General features: G+C 38.1%; 1 protein-coding gene across 1 annotated transcript in view; it reads right to left on the reverse strand.

Moving 5' to 3' along the window:
- Window positions 1–586: 586 nt before the first annotated feature.
- The window catches only part of PLCL1 (phospholipase C like 1 (inactive)), a 326,854-nt gene continuing 306,823 nt past the window's right edge, over window positions 587–20,617 (reverse strand). The window contains exon 6 of the mRNA XM_039219765.1: window positions 587–1,075. Within this exon, the coding sequence (XP_039075696.1) occupies window positions 893–1,075 (183 nt within the window). The 3' untranslated portion in view covers window positions 587–892. The remainder of the gene's footprint in view (window positions 1,076–20,617) is intronic.

Consider the following 20,617-nt stretch of genomic DNA (forward strand, 5'->3'; position numbering starts at 1 on the left):
CCTAATGACAACAGAGCTCTCACTGTGTTTCAGAGTTCCACGTAAGTGGGTATAAATTCACTCATGATCAGCTTTTCCACTGAAATCATACATGTTTGATAAACAACTACAAAGAAACTTTCTAAAATTTGATTTTATTTAATAAATAGTTTAAAAGTTTCTAAGTGAAGAAATGATTTTGCTGATTCTCTTAGAAATTCTGATCACTTTTTTGATCTTTCACTCAATTTTATTTCTACTGTGATTCTTAGGAATTTTTCTAATCTATATTTAATCTATCAAAGCATCTATGCGTTGGTAAATTTGGCTTCCTTCGATAACAGTCTATGTTAAGATCTCTACATTAAATGACAAAGGTAGAGAAGCAAAATTAAACACAGCAACAGGTTATTGTAAGTGCTCTTTAGAATTTCAGATTAACAAATTTGTCCCAAAATGATAACATAATAACTTACTAAATGAATAATGCAACATAGAATAGATTTTCACAGGACCTCAATCTCTCTCTCTGAATCTCTGTCTCTCTGTTTCTCACTTCACTTTCTGTCTCTCTTCCTCTCTCTCTCTTTCTCTCTCTCTCTCTCTCACACACACACACACAAACACACTTGTACCACACACTTGCACGCATGCGCGCACACACACACACACACACTCACATCCATACGTGGGTATGTACACTCATCTCAGAATTTTAAACACTGCTACTAAAGGTTTTAACTTAGATAAATTAACTACATTAAAATACTGACATTGTGAAAATATCTATGTCCAACACCCCATGGAGGGCATCTTTTTGTGAATTTCTAAAAAGCTTAAAGAAAGAAAAACAGAAAGAAAAACCAGAGTCCTCAAGAAGAAGGATGGGTGAGTGTGTCCGTACTGCTCAGGGTCACAGCTTCCCGTTCTCCTCGCCACTCTCCTTCTCCTCTATGGCTTCCAGGCTGCGTTTGCTCTTGGCCTCGGCACCACTGCTGGGTGCCTTACTAAGTCCACAAGACAAGCACGCCAGCTGGATCTGCTTCATGTTTTCTATAGCTTCATTCTTGGCGTTCTTCAGCAGATCTCCTTGGCCCTGCAAACAAGTAGAAATATGCACCAAAGAAGAAAGTTATGCACCAGGCATATCCTGAGTGATATCACTCTATACATTAGTGCTGTTACTCAGTGAGGAAACAGACCCAGATCCTGCGAGCTCACTTTTTCAAGGTATTATCCCCAGGTTCTTTTCAGCACTGTTGAAGGTCTTTGCTCTTAAAGCCAAGGACCTCAACCTGATCCCCATCAGCTCTGTGGTTGATAGTAGCCCCTTGAGATTCCTGTAATAAGGAACAACCTCTGGAGGTGAGGGGGCTCCTATGAATTACCCAGGATGGTCCACACCTCTCTCACTATGGTCTGAGACTTTGCACACTGCTGCAACCCCTGTCCCACCCAGGCCCAGCATTCCTATTCTTGGGAGAAATCAAGGAAAGAACTGAAAATTAAATCAGATCCTCCATGTACAAGAGTTTACAAACCCAAACATCTTCTGTGACATAAATCACACACCATCATGCTTGGTAAGCAGGTTTTTTTTTTTTAATGTATTGGGTTATCCTTGCAATCTTTTAATGAATTATTAGTTACCTACATCCCTTCTATTTTTACCCACAGTGTCCTTAAGGACAATATTCCCATCTGGCTAATGGAGAAAAAGAGGCTTCAGAGGTTCAACATGTCAATCAAAACAAAAAGTAAAGGAGGATCACGGGAAATCGTCAGCTGTCAGTTATATCACTGCTTAAGAAAGACTTTTTCTCCTTATTTTTCTTTCCTATTTTAGTTCTCCATTATAATGATCAATGTGTAAGATGCTGGCTCAGGGGCCCAAAGGAGCAAGTGTAGGGAAACTGGCACTTTTCCCACGGTGCATAGACAAAAGAGGAGATAGTCCTTTCTCTCTCTCCTCTCCATTCTTACTGCAATGCCTGGACCCCAAACTACAAAGGACAATGTGGGAGGAAGTGGAGTTTACAGTGATTGCTGGAGAGTTCCTCAACAAAGCAGAGACTTAGCCAAAGGATACCTCAACTATTTTATCCAAGGTGCTCCATGATACAGTGGTTTTTCCTTAGGGTGTATGAGGAAACTTGTGTTAAAAAATGCCTTAGAATATTTCATTCCTCAAAATCTACACAGGCACGTCCCAACTCTACCTTATGTAATAATAGCTAAATCCTTCTAATAATAGGCTTTAACTAAATGGGATGCATGCATAAGGAGGGCTTTGCCTAATATTTCTGTTAAAGTGGACTCGCCCCAATCACCTCAATCACAGAAAGGGATTTTATAAGTGGACTTGGAAGATTTATAGTCTAGCCTTCTTGTAAGGAGGAAAGAAGCTGAGCCTTATGAGGTTTAGTGACTGACCCAAGGTCACAGCTGGTGACTGAGCTGGGACTAACGTCCAGGTCTTGTACCTTGTTGAAGTGTCCCATTTCGTACCCCATGTTTATACTTTAGACTAAGACTAAAGACAAGACGATGCGCATTCTGTCAGATAGAGATCGATTTTCTCAGGGGAAAATATTCATTACACAAGCAGAATATGGAGAGTCCGTTCTGTACAATGCAGACATAACGAGCCCCCTCTGGACATTGAATGTTTTTTTTTAATTTATTTATTTCTTAGGAGAGAGAGAGAGAGACAGCGTGAGCAGGGGAGGGTCACAGAGAGAGGGAGACACAGACTCGGAAACAGGCTCCAGGCTCTGAGCTGGCAGCCAGCACAGAGCCCGACGCGGGGCTCGAACCCGCGAACCGCAAGATCATGACCTAAGCGAAAGTCAGACGCTTAACCGACTAAGCCACCCAGGCGCCCCAACCCCTCTGGACATTGAAAAACAAAGTCACATCCACTCTGAAAAATGCAATTCTTAAGTAATCATAATAATGTATAAAATGCTTACTCTGTACTAGCACTCTTTTTTATGCTTTACATATGTTCATTCATTCAACTGTCATAGCATCCCTAAGAACATAGGCACTTTTCCCATTCTCGGTTTATTGACGAAAAAACATTGAGGCCCAGAGTGGTCACTTTTCCCAGAGTCATGCAGCTGCTAAGTGGTAGAGCTGGGGTTCAAATACAGCCTAGCAGTGGGTTCCAGACTCTGCAGTCTTCAGCACAATGTGATATGACATCTCTTCAAGGAAAATCATGCACTCAACAAAGCACATGAAAGCCTCCTATTCATTGTTACCCATGAAAACAACACAGATATAAAGAGAATCACTGCTCATGTGGCACAGCCTGACAGAACTCAGAGGCAGCAGCTAGAGTCAGGAAGATCAGGTATTCCAAGGACACACTGACAGGGACAAAAGTCCGATTATCTTAGTTTTGCTTTCAGCACCAACAATTTCTCCTTGGGCCATTTTCTCTTCTATAAACAAGAAAATATCCTTCTGCCTTCCTCGCAGCTTTAAATATTAAAGAAAATATGTTGAAAAGATGTTTGTAAATGAAATCATCACAAGTAAACTACGCTATAAGGTGACATGAAAGAGTGGGTATCACAGTCTACTGCTATAATTAATACCTTGGTACTGTACATATGTTAGTAGATATATATTACCGCTTTGTTTATAAGGCCCCTGCAATGTGGCGCCTGGGTGGCTCAGTCAGCTGGATGGCAGACTTCGGCTCAAGTCATGATGTCACTGTTTGTGGGTTCGAGCCCTGCATCGGGCTCTGTGCTGACAGCTCAGAGCCTGCAGCCTGTTTCAGATTCTGTGTCTCCTTCTCTCTCTGCAACCCCCCCTCTCAAAAATAAACATTAGAAAAAAATTAAATGCACGTGCTGGAGTCTGTTTTACAGAGATATGTATATTGCTATTGGATTTACAAATTAAAAGATTCCTTTAAAAATTGAACTGTATTAATACAGAAATGATATCCACACTCTTTTTCAGTGTTGCTTTTAAGAGATAATTTTCCTCTTAGGTTTGAAATTTTCATTAAGCATTTTAAAATTACAACAGAAGCAAAATTGGGATCTTCCCTAACTGTAAGAGAAGAGAGAAAAATCTCCAAAATCTCAAGTTACTAATGCATAATGCTCTCACATCCCTTGTCCTGCAGCCGCTTGTGAAACATCTAATTAATCAGCCAGAATGACATTGCATCAGTCCTGAGAGGTGGCATCCAGGCCTAAATGCCAGACTGTGCCAGTTCTGGTACACAGAAGTCAGTCTCTCTAGAAAACAATGGCCAATTGGAGAAAACAGTTTGTGCCAGTGCACAAAAACACAACTACATCATCTCCGAAAAACCAGGAGACGACACATCCTGGCTGAATGATACAGGCAGAAAAAAATAGAAAGAGAAATTTAATTGTTAATGAACAGAAGAAAACAAAATGAAAGGCCAAGTTATAAAGATTTTACATTGAAACATTTACATAAAAATTTTGTTTCCTATTTTTTTTGAAAAAGGAGGAATGAAGGTCATCTTTCTGTTCTGTGGTTCAAGCAATCAGCTCCTTGTGCCTTCACTATTAGGATATCAGGAACAGAAAAGATTCATACTGCTGTATGAAAGAGTGAAGTTTATTGTTAACAACGCCTGTCTTAGCATTCCTTTTTAGTGCTTTTTCCCTTTATATGCACAGCAATTTTCCCTGGCCAACTAGCATCTCTCTCTCTACTCTGTTACCTACCCTCTCCAACTTCTAAGTAACCAGCTTATACAGTATCGTCTCTGTCAAAACATCATTGTCCTGTGTGTCATTTCCTACAACATGTATTGGGTATTCAGATCAGCTAATCAATTTGAAGGTATTTGTGTGTAGTATGTATTTAAGGAGTATTATAACAGGAATTTCTAAAGAACTATACTCAAAAGTTTTCCTCAAACACAGGTCTTGGGAAGGGAGGAAAAAGTAGAGAATAGAATTTAATTGGTGTTATAAAAACTTAAACACTTCTTAGATACTCAAATAAACCTGGGATTGTTATGGCCTGAAATGTAAAATTAATGTACAATTTGATCACTGGACACTCAACTTGAAAGAAATGTCAAGCTGTTGCTGATGTTTCAGTATTCTAGTGATCTCTGGCAATCTGTGGTTTCTTTCCTCTGATGCTAGGGATGCTTCAGAAAAAAAAAAAAAAAAAAAGGAGGACTGATTTAACCAAAAGAAAAGTAAGAGTAATAGAGGGCATCTCAGGCAGACTGATGCTCACAGGACAACAGGACTATCAAAAGTCTCAAGGGCAATGGCCACAAATCAGCCTCCACATTTATTTGGCTTTCAAAATTAAGAGTCCATGGAAATCCCGGCACATTTAAACAGTAACACTTGCCATCACAGAAAACCATACAGAGATCGCAATAGAGATATTTGAATCTAAAAATTAGTGATGATTAATTAACTTTTTAAAAAAGAGAGATTAAGCAGTCATAACCAAATCCTTGCAACTGCATTAGATTGCAGTTAAAATACATTATCTGGAAGTCAAGAAATATCTGATGCAATTTAGACTGTAAATGGGGCTGCTGTGCAATACCACTACAACTTTTATTACTGCTAATAACTTTATTACTGACAATAAAATATTATCACAATCCAAAACAGACACTAACATTTATTGAACACTTAATATATGAACGATAAGTGAATTTACACAGATTATCTTATTGTATCACAACCATAAAAGGGTCTGGAATTCTAAACGTAAGTAAACTTATTAGTTATATATTTGTAAGTTATCTATTACGAATGTATGTTATTCCCTATGAAAAGATATTTAGGATTTTTATTATTCCTCCTCTTACTAAGAAAGGCAGCTCTCTCCCCTTCCCCAAAACTAATTTGAAAATAATTTTGGCTACAGTCTGGCAGAGTAACTTACCAACAACATCCATGACTCCTTCATACCCATTTTTCCCAAGAACTGCACCGTCCCTCGTGTTATTAGTGCATACAAGAGTAGGAGAACATCATGACTACCGTCCATGTCATGTGTGAAGGAAACGTGGGGGCTGTCTCAGAGCACACCACAAATATTTAAAGAAGCTAACTGAGACTCTGGGAATGGACAGACATCACATATACACATCTACACACATAAACAAATGTAGCTCTGTCTCCTCGCAGACTTGTATGGGTATTTTTTTGGCACATACTCAATGGCAGACTGAGTACCCTGGTATTCTTTCATGTGAGTCCACACCTACAGCTAGTGTCAATAGCCACGAACAACAATCCTTTAGTAAAAGTCAGCCACAGACTGTATGGTGGAACTAACAGCTTTTTATCTGTTCCAGCTACCATTTGTTGGACAAAACCACGTAGTGGTAGGTTGTGCCCTATTACCATCTTACTAGCTCAAAAGCCATGCTTTTTGGGAATTTCTGAAGAGTATTATCTGAAGAGTTTAAATGTTTTGCTCCATGAGGTAGAAATAACTACTACAATGTCCTGCATTTGAGAAATTAAAATAGCAGGTCAAAAATGTGTTGACATCATGACAGAGGTATTTCTCTTATACTTCTCAAAGAGAAGACAACATCGCAAACTAAAGCAGCAAGACATGTTTAATAAGCACAATTATTCAAAAGGCTACCAAAAATTTGAAGTTAGAATCTGTTGAAATTCAACAAAATGAAAATAATATTTGAAAGCATATGTTTTAAGACCTGGCAAATAAGATCTTTTTCCACATTTCTTTTTCAAATAACATCCTCCATTGTTATAATATCTTTCTCATCAAGAAATCTTGACTAACTTGAGTATTGAAGGAATGAAGAACCCTCTTTACTTCAAAATGGTAACTAACTGTGTCTTAGGCAGAAAACCTTTGCATTAGCATGTTTTTTTAAAAATAGTTTTTAATATGGAAGAAATCACCTTTGTATTGTTTAGTGTATATATAAATGAAGTAGTTTAACATTATTTAAACTCTACTGATTAATAATTTTAATTACATCACTGTAATAGAATGAAAGATAAAAATCATGATCATTTCAGTAGATGCATAAAAATCTTGACAAAATTCAACATCCTTTCATGATAAAAACTCTCAACAAACTGAGTATAGAAGGAACACACCTCACTATAATGTAGGCCATATGTGAAAAGAGCACAGGTAACATCATACTCAGTGGTGAAAGGTTGAAAGTTTTTCTTTTAAGATCAGGAACAAGACAGGGGTGCCCATTCCCACTAGCCCTATTCAACATAGTACTATAAATCCTAGCCAGAGAAGTTAGGCAAAAAAAGAAAAAGGGAAGGGAAGGGAAGGAAAAAGAAAGGGTGCCTGGGAAGCTCAGCTGGTTAAGCATCTGACTCTTGGTCTCAGTTCAGGTCCATGATTTCTCGGTTTGTGAAATCTAGCCCCTCAGTGGGCACTGCGCTGATGATCCAGAGCCTGCTTGGGATTCTCTCTCTCGCCCTTCTCCTGCTTCTGCTCTCATTCTTAAGTTTAAATAAATTCTTTCTTAATTTCTTAATTTCTTAAATTTCTTAATTTCATTCTTAAGTTTAAATAAATAAACTTGAAAGAAAGAAAGAAAGAAAGAAAGAAAGAAAGAAAGAAAGAAAGAAAGAAAAAGTACCCAAGTCAGCAAGGAAGTAGCAAAATTATCTTTGATTGCAGAAGACCTTATCTTATATATGGGAAACCCTAAAGACTATACAAAATAACTGTTAGAACTAATAAATGGATTTATTAAAGTTGCAGGATATAAAATCAACATGCAAAAATCAATCGTTTATCAATTAACAATAAACTATCAGAAAAAAGAAATAAAAATAACAATCCAATTTACAATAATATCAAAAACAATAAAATACTTAAAAATAAATTTAGTCAAGGAGGTGAAAGATCTGTACACCTAAATCTACCAGATATTGATAAAAGAAGTTGAAGAAGACACAAATGAATGGAAAGATATCTCATGTTTGTGGGTTAGAAAATTAATATAATATCCATGCTACCCAACATCATCTATAGAATCAATGCAATCCCTATCAAAATGCCAATGGTATTGAGAAAGAGAAAAACAATTCTAAGATTCACATGGAATCCCAAAGGCTGCAAATAGCCAAAGCAATTCTGAGAAAGAAGAAAAAAGCTGGAGGCATCACACTTCCTGATTTCAAACTATAATACAAAACTACAGTAATCAAAATAGTATGACACCAAAAGCACAGACAACAAAAGCCAAACAAGCAGTTGGGATGACATCAAACTAAAATGCTTCTTCACAGCAATTCACAGCAAAAAGCAATCAGCAAGATGAAAAGAAAACCTACTAAATGGGAGAAATATTTGCAAACCATACAGCTGATAAGAGGTTAATATCCCAAATACATAAGGAACTCTCTCTCTCTCCTCTATTTATGTGTAGATAGATAGACATAGATATATAAACAAAAAATATTTCACAACTCAATAACAAAAAAAAATAAATACTCTTTTTAAAAATGGGCAACAGGGGCGCCTGGGTGGCTTAGTCAGTTAAGCGTCCGACTTTCGCTTGGGTCATGATCTCGCGGTTCGTGGGTTCGAGCCCCGCGTCGGGCTTTGTGCTGATTGCCAGCTCAGAGCCTGGAGCCTGTTTCAGTCTGTGACTCCCTCTCTCTCTGACTCTCCCCTGCTCACGCTGTCTCTCTCTCTCTCTCTCCTAGAAATAAATAAAATATTAAAAAAAAAAAAGGGCAACAAACTTGAATAAACATTTTTCCAAAGAAGACATACAAATGCCCAACAGGTACATGAAAACGTGCTCAACATCATTAATCATCAGGGAAATGCAAATCAAAGCCACCTTACACTTGTTAGAATAACTATCATCAAAATAACTATTATCAAAAAGAAAGGCGATAACAAGCACCAGCAAGGATGTGGAGAATAAGGAATATTTGTGCACTGCTTGAAGAGTAAACTGGTGCCGCCACTATGTAAAACGGTGTGGAGCTTCCTCAAAAATGTTAAAAATAGAACTACTATATAATCCAGCAATTCTACTTCTGGGTATATATCCAAAGGAAATTGAAAATAGGATCTTGAAAAGATATTCATACCATCATACCCTTTACAGCATTATTTACAATAGCCAAGACATGGAAACAATCTAAGTGTCTGTCAAACAAATGAATAGATCTTTAATATATCTTCCTTAATATATATGCATCTTTAATGTATTATCTATATACTATATACAGCACCTACTAACATTTAAAAAGATGTTGTATATATAATGCAATATCATTCAGCCATGAGAAAGAAGGCAATCCTGCCATTTCCAACATGGAGGCATTCTGAGGGCATTATACTAAATGAGGTAAGTCAGACAGAGAAAGTCAAATACCAGATGGTCTCACTTTTATGTGTAACCTTAAAAAACACAGAATTCATCGAAACAAATAGTAGTTTGATGGCTGCTACAGGCAAGGGATAGAGAAAAAGGGTGAAGGTGGTCACAGGGTACAAATTTCAGTTACAAGATGAGCAAGTTCTTGAAATTTAATGTGCAGCATGGTGACTACAGTTAACAATAAGGAAGTTGCTAAGAAAGCAAATCTTGAGTTCCCACCACAAAAAAAGGTAACTGTGAGTTGATGAATGTGTTAACTAACCTACTGTGGTGGTAATAATTAATAATAATAATAGCAATTGAGCAGCAACAGTGCTGACAACAGATACCATTAATGATGGGTAACATCACATTCCTCAATAAAATCTATTGCACTGAGATGCACTTGTTGACCAGAGCTTAAAAAGAAGTATAGAATTTAATATCTCCAATTCCCATTGGTTGTCCCTATTATATGTTGTTCTCAGCTATGCATGTGTGATCCAAGACATATTCATCTCCTTCCTTTGATTTAGGAACAATGGTAGTCTCCCTTAACTATCAATGAAGAGTTAGGTCTTCACTTTTGCTTTTCCATCTACTTATTCATCAAGCAAATATTTATTAAACATATTCCATATACAAGACATTTTGTCTTTGACTTGTGGTTCCAAGCTCTATAAAAACCAAGGCCCTTTAAAACAAATATTTTGTAAGACTCCCTTTAGTATCATAAAATTGAAAGTCAAAAATAATATAAGCTGGTTACAGACATTAAAAATTAAGTAAAAATAGTATCCTAGCTATACTGTAAAGAGAAATAAGAGAATAGTCATTTAAAACATAATAATATGTATTATAATATGTAAACACTCAGGCAGAAACACAAGAAACCATAATGAAGTAGGCAGGGGCCTGAACTTAATATGGATTCATTAAATTCAAAAGAGAAACAAAGAGATCAGATGCCATTCCACACACACAAATAATATAGGAAAATGACAATGCAGATGCACCAGATAGACACTAATATAAAAATAATGGCAACAGATCACACTTATTTCCATACAATAAAAGAAGAAAGGAAATAACCTCAATTAAGACAGGGATAACATGGGGCGCATGGGTGGCTAAGTCAGTTAAGCATCTGACTTTGGCTCAGGTCATGATCTCACAGTCCATGAGTTCGACCCCCATGTCAGGCTCTGTGCTGACAGCTCAGAACCTGGAGCCTGCTTCAGATTCTGTGTCTCCTCCCTCTCTCTCAGGGGGACACACAGGCACCCCAACAACCAGGATATTGAACTAAAAATTACTGTCCTCTGGAAAGTTAGACAATATATCTTCTTTTTGAAATTTCTTCCCCCGCTCATACTTTGTCTCTCTCTCAAAACTAAGATAAAAAACATTTAAAAAATCAGAAATAAAAAAGGTAGGGATAACATACCAAGACAAGTATAGAGTCTCACCACGGAGAAAAGTCTGATAGTCCCACAAGTGAACAAATAAATAATATCCATACACCCCCACCAGGGTTGCCAAACACTCAAAGGTATCTCAAAGGATATTTTTCTTGTGATTGATGACAACAGCTTCTACTTCATAGGACACTGTGGGATGTCTACCATGGATTGTCAATAATAACAAAGTATTAAATTAAAACCAATAACTCACTTCCCAGTTTGTTCCAAAATTACTTACTGTAAAGCAATCACACAATCAAATAGACAGAATGCCCAGAGTGAATAAATTATTCAACAATTTAGAAACAATATCTTCACTCATTGAGACATGCCTCACAGTAACTATGTTTTCCTCAGATCCTGGGCCTTTCACATAACTTCTTATAAAAAGATTAATATCATTTACTGAAGTACCCTGATTTTAGATGATTTAGTAAGGCAGGATTTAAAGTCATGCAAGATGAGGGCAACTGTTCATTGTGTTGCCCTGTCCTGCACAGTGCAGGACATCCAGCATTCTTGGCTGCTCCTACTAAATACCTCCAGAGAATTCTTCCATCACCTCCTCAATTTTCTAAAGTGCCCTCTAGAGGGCAGTGCTGCACGCAGTAAGAACTACAAGAGTAGACTGGGTAAGATGGGGAACACAGATGCCCTTTCCGGCCACGTAGAATTGAGGTCTAGTTAGGGATACAGCATAAATCAAAAAAACCACGAAAATAAAATTATGTCTAATCACAAGTTGTGCCATGTGCTTAAAGGAAAGGAATGTGATACAGTGAGAACATGTAGACTAGCAGATCATTTAAGTCGATCTTGTTTAAGAGACATCTGAGCAACAGTTTGAGAAACAGAAGCATCTTCATCTCTTTTTTGGCATCTTATAATCAATGAAATATGACATAAGGGTCTTTTGATGCTTGCCTCCTATAGTCTTGCTGATACAGATAGAGATAGTATGGGAGAGTGGTCTGGTAGGATACTGCCACTGTGGCATAGCACTAAAATGGCCAAATACATTCCATTTTTCCTTATATTTTACCAACTTAAAATTTGTTTTGTTTCCTTGATACTTATACTGAATAAAAAACAATGAAAGTGGAAAATACTCAATCAAGTATCATTTAGTGATAGTATCTTTTTCCTCTGCTAAGTAAAGTTCTTAGTAATTACTTCACATTTTTGAGATATTTGAAAATCAGTCATAATTCTTTTCAATTTTAAAGGTGAAGAAAGCTAAGTAAATATATTGCCAAGTTCACACAGGAAAGAAGTATGAGGGAAATAACTAATACTGCCTGCTCCTCAGAACAACAGATACTTTTTCTTCACTATTATTTTTCTTTGCATTTAGGCACATTACATGATATGTTGTACACATCATCTAATAGATCTTGGAAACTGAGAGAAGAAAAACAGAGCTTAAGAGCTATTTGGTTTAAAAATGAAAATCCTAAATAAAGAAAGAAATAAGAAAAAATCCTATGATAAAACCCCATGAATGTCCCATACATAAATACTTCCTTTGTGCTGCTACTTTGTTGTCTGATTTTTGCCTTCAAGGTGGATACAGAATTTGCAAGAATTTAATAATTTTAATCTGAGCCAAAATTTTAGAAAAGCAAAATATAAAAGCAATGATAGAAGACTCATGAGTGGGAAAAGTGTGGAGATCATTGGTTTTCATCTTAAAGATATCATCATAAGCCCCAACAGATCAGATCCAGAAAAGAAGATTAGGAAAGAATCAAATTCATTACAAGCAGTAGCTGGATATTTTAAAGGATGCTATTAATGTGAGGACTTGTTAGTTCTCAGCTCCTTGGGATACTGATTCTCCTCACAGTATCCATGAGCTCCTAAAAACCTTCCACATACGTTGGCTGCCCAAGATGGCAGCACACACAAACTGGGGAACAGAGCCAGAACTCCAGGAGTGATGGAAGAATACATCTGATTTCAAGGATGCCACATTTCTCTCATATGCTAACGGTTTGGCCCAGAGGCTTTGAATTATAACCAAATTGCTATTATGTAGGGAAATATACAGTGTGACCTCCACTGTCAGACTACCTATATCCAAATCCTGGGCTCCACCACTTATTAGCTATTTGACCTTGAGAAAAGTCACTTGGTGCCTCAGTTTCCTCATCCATAAACTAGCTGTAAGAATTGTACTCACAACAGATGTAAATTATTTTGAAGAATATGTGGCAAACTCTAATGAATGTTAGCTATTATAATTACCCTATAAACAGAAAATTTTAAAGTTTCAGTAATGCAATATTTTGCTATCTATAATGACAATGTTATAGATGTCTACTGTACTCTGTCTACCTTACAAAATGAGAGGAAACAAAAACCACTTTGAAATGTAAAAAAGACAAGTTGGCAAAAGAGAAGGAATAAAATGTTACAGAGAATAAAATTTAGGATTGATAACCTGTGAAAGACCCCATAATGATTAAGATTTAAAGAGTAATAATTCCAATAGATGGGGAACGTTTCCTTGGGAAACCCCAAAACGTGTCATCCTCTCTTGTGCAAAAGCTTATTTTCTTGTTTGTAATTTAGAGGTTACAATATTACTCAGTGTAAAACACTGAAGCACTGCTCACTATTGAAATTTAAAAAAAAAAAAGTTAAACAGTCATTTTATTTAAGGCAGATGAGAAAGTAAAAATGAACTGAAATCATCTGTCACCAAAAGAAATTAATGACAAACATTATCTTTTGTGACAGACCCATTATATTTCTGAAGATACCGTAAGATAGGTTCCTGCAAGGGTACCCTGGTTAAGAAGCCATCTGTCTGCTTTGAGTAAATGACTGTGAGCCTAATCCACTTACAGAAAATGTCAACAAAATTGCTTCAACACCAGTGAGCTGAATAATAGAAACCCCTGAGCTAAACTTTAAAAATATGACTTAAGCGCAGAAAACTTCATGAATTTAGGTCTGTGTGATGACACTGGTATATTGAGAATATTCTCTTGCAATCATTTTGACAAAGGAACCATTCAGTAAAACAGTAAGAAACCACTGCCTGTTGACTCTCCTGCTCTCTGCTCTTTCCTTCCCATTACTGTGATCATTTGCCTCTGTGTCAACAGATCTAATAAGAGGGACAGAAGATTAGTATCAACCTTTAGCAAGGTGACAAAGATAATTAATTGCATTTCAAATGAAATTTCAGTAATGGATGGTCATCAGCAGAAAAAACAAATGCTGTTTAAAAGTTCTGGTTTCTCAAATTGACTTTCTTTGGATAGTAAATGACCCTGAAATCCGAATTCATAGTGTCATGAGTGCTGTAGGCCAAACACAGAAGGAGCTTCTATAGAAACCTCTACTTAGCCAGCTCATACTATTTCCATTTCAAAGATCATTCACAGCGGCCTGAAAGATGCAGGATGCTCCAAACCCCACAGCAGACAATGACTAAAGAGACAGTTACTCGTACTAAAAGAATACTTTTAAAATACTTTCTATTTGCTTGGTACAATTTCACGGTAAGAAATTACTGATTATGCTGCTTCATCTATCCAAAAAGTAAATCTGCAAAAGTGCTAGAATAAGAGCTTAAATGTAATAACAATGGGCCACAGAGTGAACCGATCACAAAATGGCTTCAGCTGTTTAACCACCTCCACAGTGCTGAGGGTTTCAGCACGCAAGTGGTATTTTGTGCCATCTGGTCCTGGGCTGCACAACTCTAAGGGCACTGTTCACAGGGCTTTCAATGTGCATGGCATTCCCTGCAGCCCAATGACAGCCATACTGCATCTGGTCTAGACTTGTCCTTCTACCAAGGACATCTTTATCCTCTGCAAAATCGTAACACTTTTAAACAGGCTGAAACTGTCCCCTTTAGGAGTGTGCGTGGCTTGTGCAGGGCTAGCCCATCCAGCAGCCCGTTAGGCACCCAGTTACCCTGGCAGAAGTTCTAGGTTGTGTCAAGTGCAGTAGCCAAATGGCTATTAGCAAGACACTGTTAAAGGGGCAACTGCCCTGCATCCTCCAACCGCTGGGTCATTTTTTAACTAATGAAGGTAAGGCAGCTATCAAATGAAATTACTATAATAGTTAAAATGAGGAGTGGCCAGCTTGGCTTCTTGTATTGGAACTATATGGAGGTTTGGTCAGTAATGAGGTGTTTGTTGTTGCTGCCCTAAATCCAGCAGGGCCTTTGGTTAAAACACCAGACTACTGTTACACCAAGGAATTAAGACCTCAAGACCTGATTTCCCTAATCTGAGACTCACTCAACTTTCAGATCAAACTCAAGCCATCCACAAGACCAAACTACTAGCAATATATGTTGCTCCAACATATTGTTTACTTTAAAAATTGTGTGACACAGGGAGACCTGGGTGGCTCAGTTGGCTAAGTCTTACTCTTAGGTCATGATCTCAGGGTTCATGCGTTCGAGCACCACATTAGACTCCACACTGGCAGTGCAGAGCCTGCTTGGGATTCTCTCTCTCTGACCCTCCCCTGCTCATACGCTCTCTCACTATTTCAAAATGGATAAATGTACTAAAAATTATGCTACACCAAAGTTGAAATAATAACATCTATATTTACCAACTGTTCATAATATGTCATTTTGGCTCAATTTATCTATTCCATCTATCTATATATATTTCACCCTAAATATCTCAGTAGGCATATCATCATGAAAATAAGGACATAACCACATACTATTATTACCCCAATGAAATTAACACTCATTCAGCAATTTCATCTGATGTGAAATGCATATTAAATTTTCTCAAATGTCCCAAAATATCTCTGATAACTTTTTAAAATCCAGAATCCAATAAAAGTTCACACATTATTAGCACCTCTGAAAATAATGACCCAGCTTTGTGACATTAGAGTAAAAGCATGAGTGGCAGAGCTCACAGAGAAATTCAACAGCAAGTTCACAGCAGTAAGAACCACTTTTCTAAATGACACACATTTCCACAGTGTCACCCTGTCCATCTTGTGGAAAATGCACCATTAAATCACCACATACACCTGTCAAAACATTTCTTCTGAATGTCAGATACCATCACTCCTACCTTCTCATTTTTAAGTCTACTTTATAAATATATATACCTGGAAAAATGCATCATACATTCACCAAACCCATTCAATTTCATGAGTGCCATGCTGATACCTCCCTAAAAGCTCTTCCTATCTAGGCTTCAGATTTCTTCCCAGATGACTGTGAAAATACTGTAGGAAACTAGTGGGAGAGAACATTCATATTCCATTCCAATAGTTCAGTAGTTGGTATGCAGACCAAAAATTGTGCACATTTTAAAATGAACTTTAAATTATCACCATGTAGAAACTCTAGAACAAGCCTTGTGTGATCCTGTCCATGTACTGAGACACTTGCTAAAGAAACTAGCCCCAGGCTGACCTTGAGGTGGGATAGCCCCACTCTGCACAACAGCCTGGCACTCTGGTCACAGCTGGTTGGGCTGAGCATTCACACATAGCCCAAGAGTGGCCAATTAATAGCTAGCCAGTGACCTGTGAGCTGACCTGACTCCAGGCAGCAATGATGGCAATTAGTTAAAGCAATCAGATTAACACTCTCAGAAGGTGACCTGGGAAATTTAAAAAGCCTTAGTCAGAAAGAGGTGTTAGGAAATATACAGAGGAAAGCAAGAAAGAGAAGAGAGCTGAGCGTTTTCAAGGCCACACACTAGAGTGAAAATCCACAATTCTTGCTCCTGAGAGAAGAAAAATCACAGTCCCCTAAAGCCTGCTTGGATTGCAATGATCTTCCAGCCCAAGTTCCTGTGAGACTGCCCATTCTGTGGTTTCTCTTCTTCCCAGAAGACATATTTCCTGCCTTGTTACATATATGCTTCTCACTCATTGAAGCCTGAATGAGTCCCTATTCCCTGTAACTCAGGTTAAAAAAAAATACTTTAAATGAGAAATGATAGGCCCATTACAATTTTAACCACACCATTTGATTGGTTGATGATCAAGGCACAATAGAGTTTAAACCATGCTCTCGTCCCAGCTAAAGCTCTCTAAGCTTCTGATAGAGAAAGCCAGAATCAGTCACAAGGATAGAAAGGACAAGGGTTGTAACTGATGTCTGCAGTGGAAAGAATGATGAACAAATTAGGAATCGGCTTTGTGACCTTGGGGAGGTCACCACTAACTGCCATGGCTACACTTTCCTTTTTATTAAAGAAGAGGGTTGGGGATGTTCTTTGACCTTACCGTATATACTGAAAGTCTGCCATTTATTAATTAGGGCTCAGATTAAAATTGTGGTGTTAAAATTCATCATTTAATTATTTTAAATAAGAGACTTCTAGTGGGAAAGAGGTAAGGAAGTGATTAAAGTGTTATTATAGGGGAAGAACAGGGTATGGTGGAAGTCAAATGGCAAAGATGCCTAATCCTGTTGAGGATGAAAGGGCTGGAGAAGGAGCAGTATCAGAAGGCATCCTAAAGACCGAGTACCTGAGCTAACAGCTGAAGCACAGATAAAGTGCCCCGATGCAGTGTGTAAACAACAGGGTGGGGGCCCCCGGGGAGCAGGGATACAAGCCACTCTTTAGAAGCAGAAGGGACAGCTTCCATAACTGCTGGGGACGAGTGCATAGCTGGTGCCATTGAGGAACTGGAAAAAGTTCCGTGTGGCTGGAGAAGCACATGGCAGAGGAAGCCGGAGAGATGAAGAGGTGAGAGATGAAGTCAGAGAGGGAAGAGGTCATGAAGAGCTCCATAGGGGTAGTTGGGAAGTTCGCAGGAGGCAACATGAGAAACTCTGGACAGGCTTTATGCATGAAGAGTAGGCAAAACTAGACTTCTGTTTAGAAAGGCCACCTCAGCTGCTGTGCTGCTGAAAGCGGCAGTGTATACAGGAAAGGAAAGATATTTCACTAACTCAGGTGATGAATGAAGAGAACTAGGCAATAGCTATAGAAATGGAAATCGCTCAGGGATATATATTTCAAAGGTTGACCCAACAATACTTGGTAATTGCTTAGAGGTAGAGGTTTAGGAGAAAGATCAAGAATAACTCCCAGGATGCTTGCATGGATAACTCTGAATGGTCATTCATTCATTTATTCACTCAAGTAGAGATACCAGTGGTGTCACTGAGAGCAGGTGGTAGATGTGCATGAAGATGCTGATCCACTGTGGTGGAGACACCTCCCCGGTGCAATACCTGGAGGGTGGCTGGGAGGGAAGGGTGGCAAATGGAGGTCATAGAGATAAGGAGAGACCTGTGGACCAAAGACACACATTTGGGATTTGACAGCTGAGCCAGGGTAATAAAAATCATTTGCTTGGACACTGACCCAGGGAGAGAGAATGGAGTGAGAAGAGAGCCTAGGCTAGAACCCTAAGAAACATCAGTATTTAGTAGAAGGGCAGAGGAAGGGAAATCTGCACAAAGCATTGGAAGGAAAGAGCCAGAGATGTAAGAGGAAGAAAGGGAAAGCGCAACGTCCCAGAATTCAAGGGAACCAGAAATGCGGGCGAGGAGTGACCAGCCTTGCAGAATGTTCCCAAGCAGTCAGAGAAAATAAAAGCTAAAAATTGTCCACAAGATTTCGTGATGAGAAGGTGACTTGTGACCTTGGTGAGAATGATTTAATGGAGTGTCAGCAGAGAAGATATATTAAAGTTGACTAAGGACTGTGTGGGAGGTAAGGAAGTGGATTCAGCAAGTGTAAACAACCTTGTTAAGAAGTTTGGCTGTGTAGGCGAAGAGAGAGATAGGAAGTAGAGTAGCTGGAGGGGAGCTGAAAGTCTTTCAAAAAAGCCACTTTATATGTATAAACACAGTTTGGCTGAACAATGAAGTGTAAAAGGAAAACGACAAAATATGAAATGGAATAGCTAAAACCCTCTACTTCTTGAATTGATTGTTCTTCTAACTTGATTTTCATAGTATCCTAGGATTCTTTCTCCTTATTTTAGGAAAAAAATTTATTTTATCTATATGATGTGGGAAAGTCACTCATCAATTAAAATTATAAAGCATGTTAACTTAAATATAGAAGTAAATCTATCTACCTTAAAAGTAAAAAAAAACCGAAAAAAACAGAGATTTCATAGTCTGTGCATGTAGAGCTACCTCTACAAAATGAAGAATTTTACATTGTCCACCAGGTGGCTCCCCTGTTTTGGGCTTAGGGAGGGAGTTCCTATCTGTCCACAAAAAGCTTGTGCTCCAATGGTTAGAAATGTCCCTCGAAGACCATTTGGTTTATTCCTCTGCTTCCACGTAAATTTGTACCTCAGTCATTCTAAGTATGTAAAAGTATCCTCAAAGACATTCTGAAAACTTACAAAGTTATCAAAAATAATTAATGTAACACCTCCCTGGATAAATAAGCTTTTTAAATTAGAAGTGAACACTATATTTACATAGCAGAAAATGATTTTCACAGAAGTATCTTAGCGACACCTGAACTAGTCGTGCCTCCTTAGAGGCAAAAAAAAAAAAAAAAAAAAAAATCTAGCCACTTGCTTTTATAATTTGGCAAAAGGAGAAAAAATTATAACTGTAAAATGTCCAATAAGGCTTATTTTATATAATAAAAAATAAATACACTAACATATCAATGCCTCATTATATTTGCTGTTTTGAAAATGTTAATACATACAATTCAATCTAATATGACACAAAGCTCTTAGGTTCAAGTAATCTGTTGATAGTTATAAGACATAAAGATCTTTCCTCTACTTGATAGGGATTATAAGCATGATTCGGCATGGGAGAAATGTTACCATTATGCATTTATGAATATTCACAGTAAGGAAGATACATGAGTTGAAGGGCAATTGAAAGATTCCACCCCATAGATACTTCCCTCAGCCCTTCTCCATCCTGCTCTGCCAGAAACACCCACCAGAAATAAAAGTGGAGAGAGCAAAAGTGAGGGTATAAAGAGACTAAGACACACACACACACACACACACACACACACACACACTTTACCAAAACAGCACTTAAAACCAGCTTCCTTCATTTGCTAACCTTCTTAGGAAAGAGTTCTATCATTTTTAACCTGCTAATAATGCAGAATGAATGTTAACACCTCAGGTTTGGGAATGAAATGGAAATGAGAGAAGGGCGGAGAAAGAAATAGATGGCTCCCTTCACGCAGCCCCTTAGGAATTCCTCACAGCTGGGGAAGCAGATCATTTTACTACCACTTTTTTCCACCTTTCCTCATTTTCTGAGAAACTTGGAGAAAAAAAAAATATCCAAAGGATCCAAAATCACCTAAGAAGGCAGGAGAGACCACGGGATATTTGGAGAACTGCAGAAGGATTGCCCTGGCTGGAGCATTAGGGGTAAGTGGCAACTAATACAAGAAGAATGATAGCACGTCATTAAAGGAAATGACCTACTTAACAAGATAGCAACCTCACTAGACACAAATTAAAGGAACTGTATACACCCAGACAGGATTTTAAAACTTTGTTACCCTAAAGACTCAAAAAAAAGCTATATCCCTCTAAGAAAAATATTTGTCAATATTTGTTTACTTCACATGGCTATGTTTGTTAGGCAGCTTAAGTAAAAATTCACAGTGTCTCTTCAGAACAAACACTGAAGCATTCTAACCATCCACTAGCAGGATCCCACGGGCCACTCTTCCCTACTCTGACTTTCCATATTGACATGTTCAAGCAGCCAGGCTGACACCTGCCAGGAGATGCTTTGGAGCTACAGAGGAATCAATGGATCTTGGCAGCCATCTCAGGGGCCTTCAAACAGTGACCTTTAGGTGTGGCGGCCAAAGCGCATCCCCCACCATGATAT

This window comes from Hyaena hyaena, unplaced genomic scaffold (genome assembly GCF_003009895.1).
Source record: "Hyaena hyaena isolate Hyena2069 unplaced genomic scaffold, ASM300989v1 scaffold_832, whole genome shotgun sequence".
NCBI lineage: Eukaryota > Metazoa > Chordata > Mammalia > Carnivora > Hyaenidae > Hyaena > Hyaena hyaena.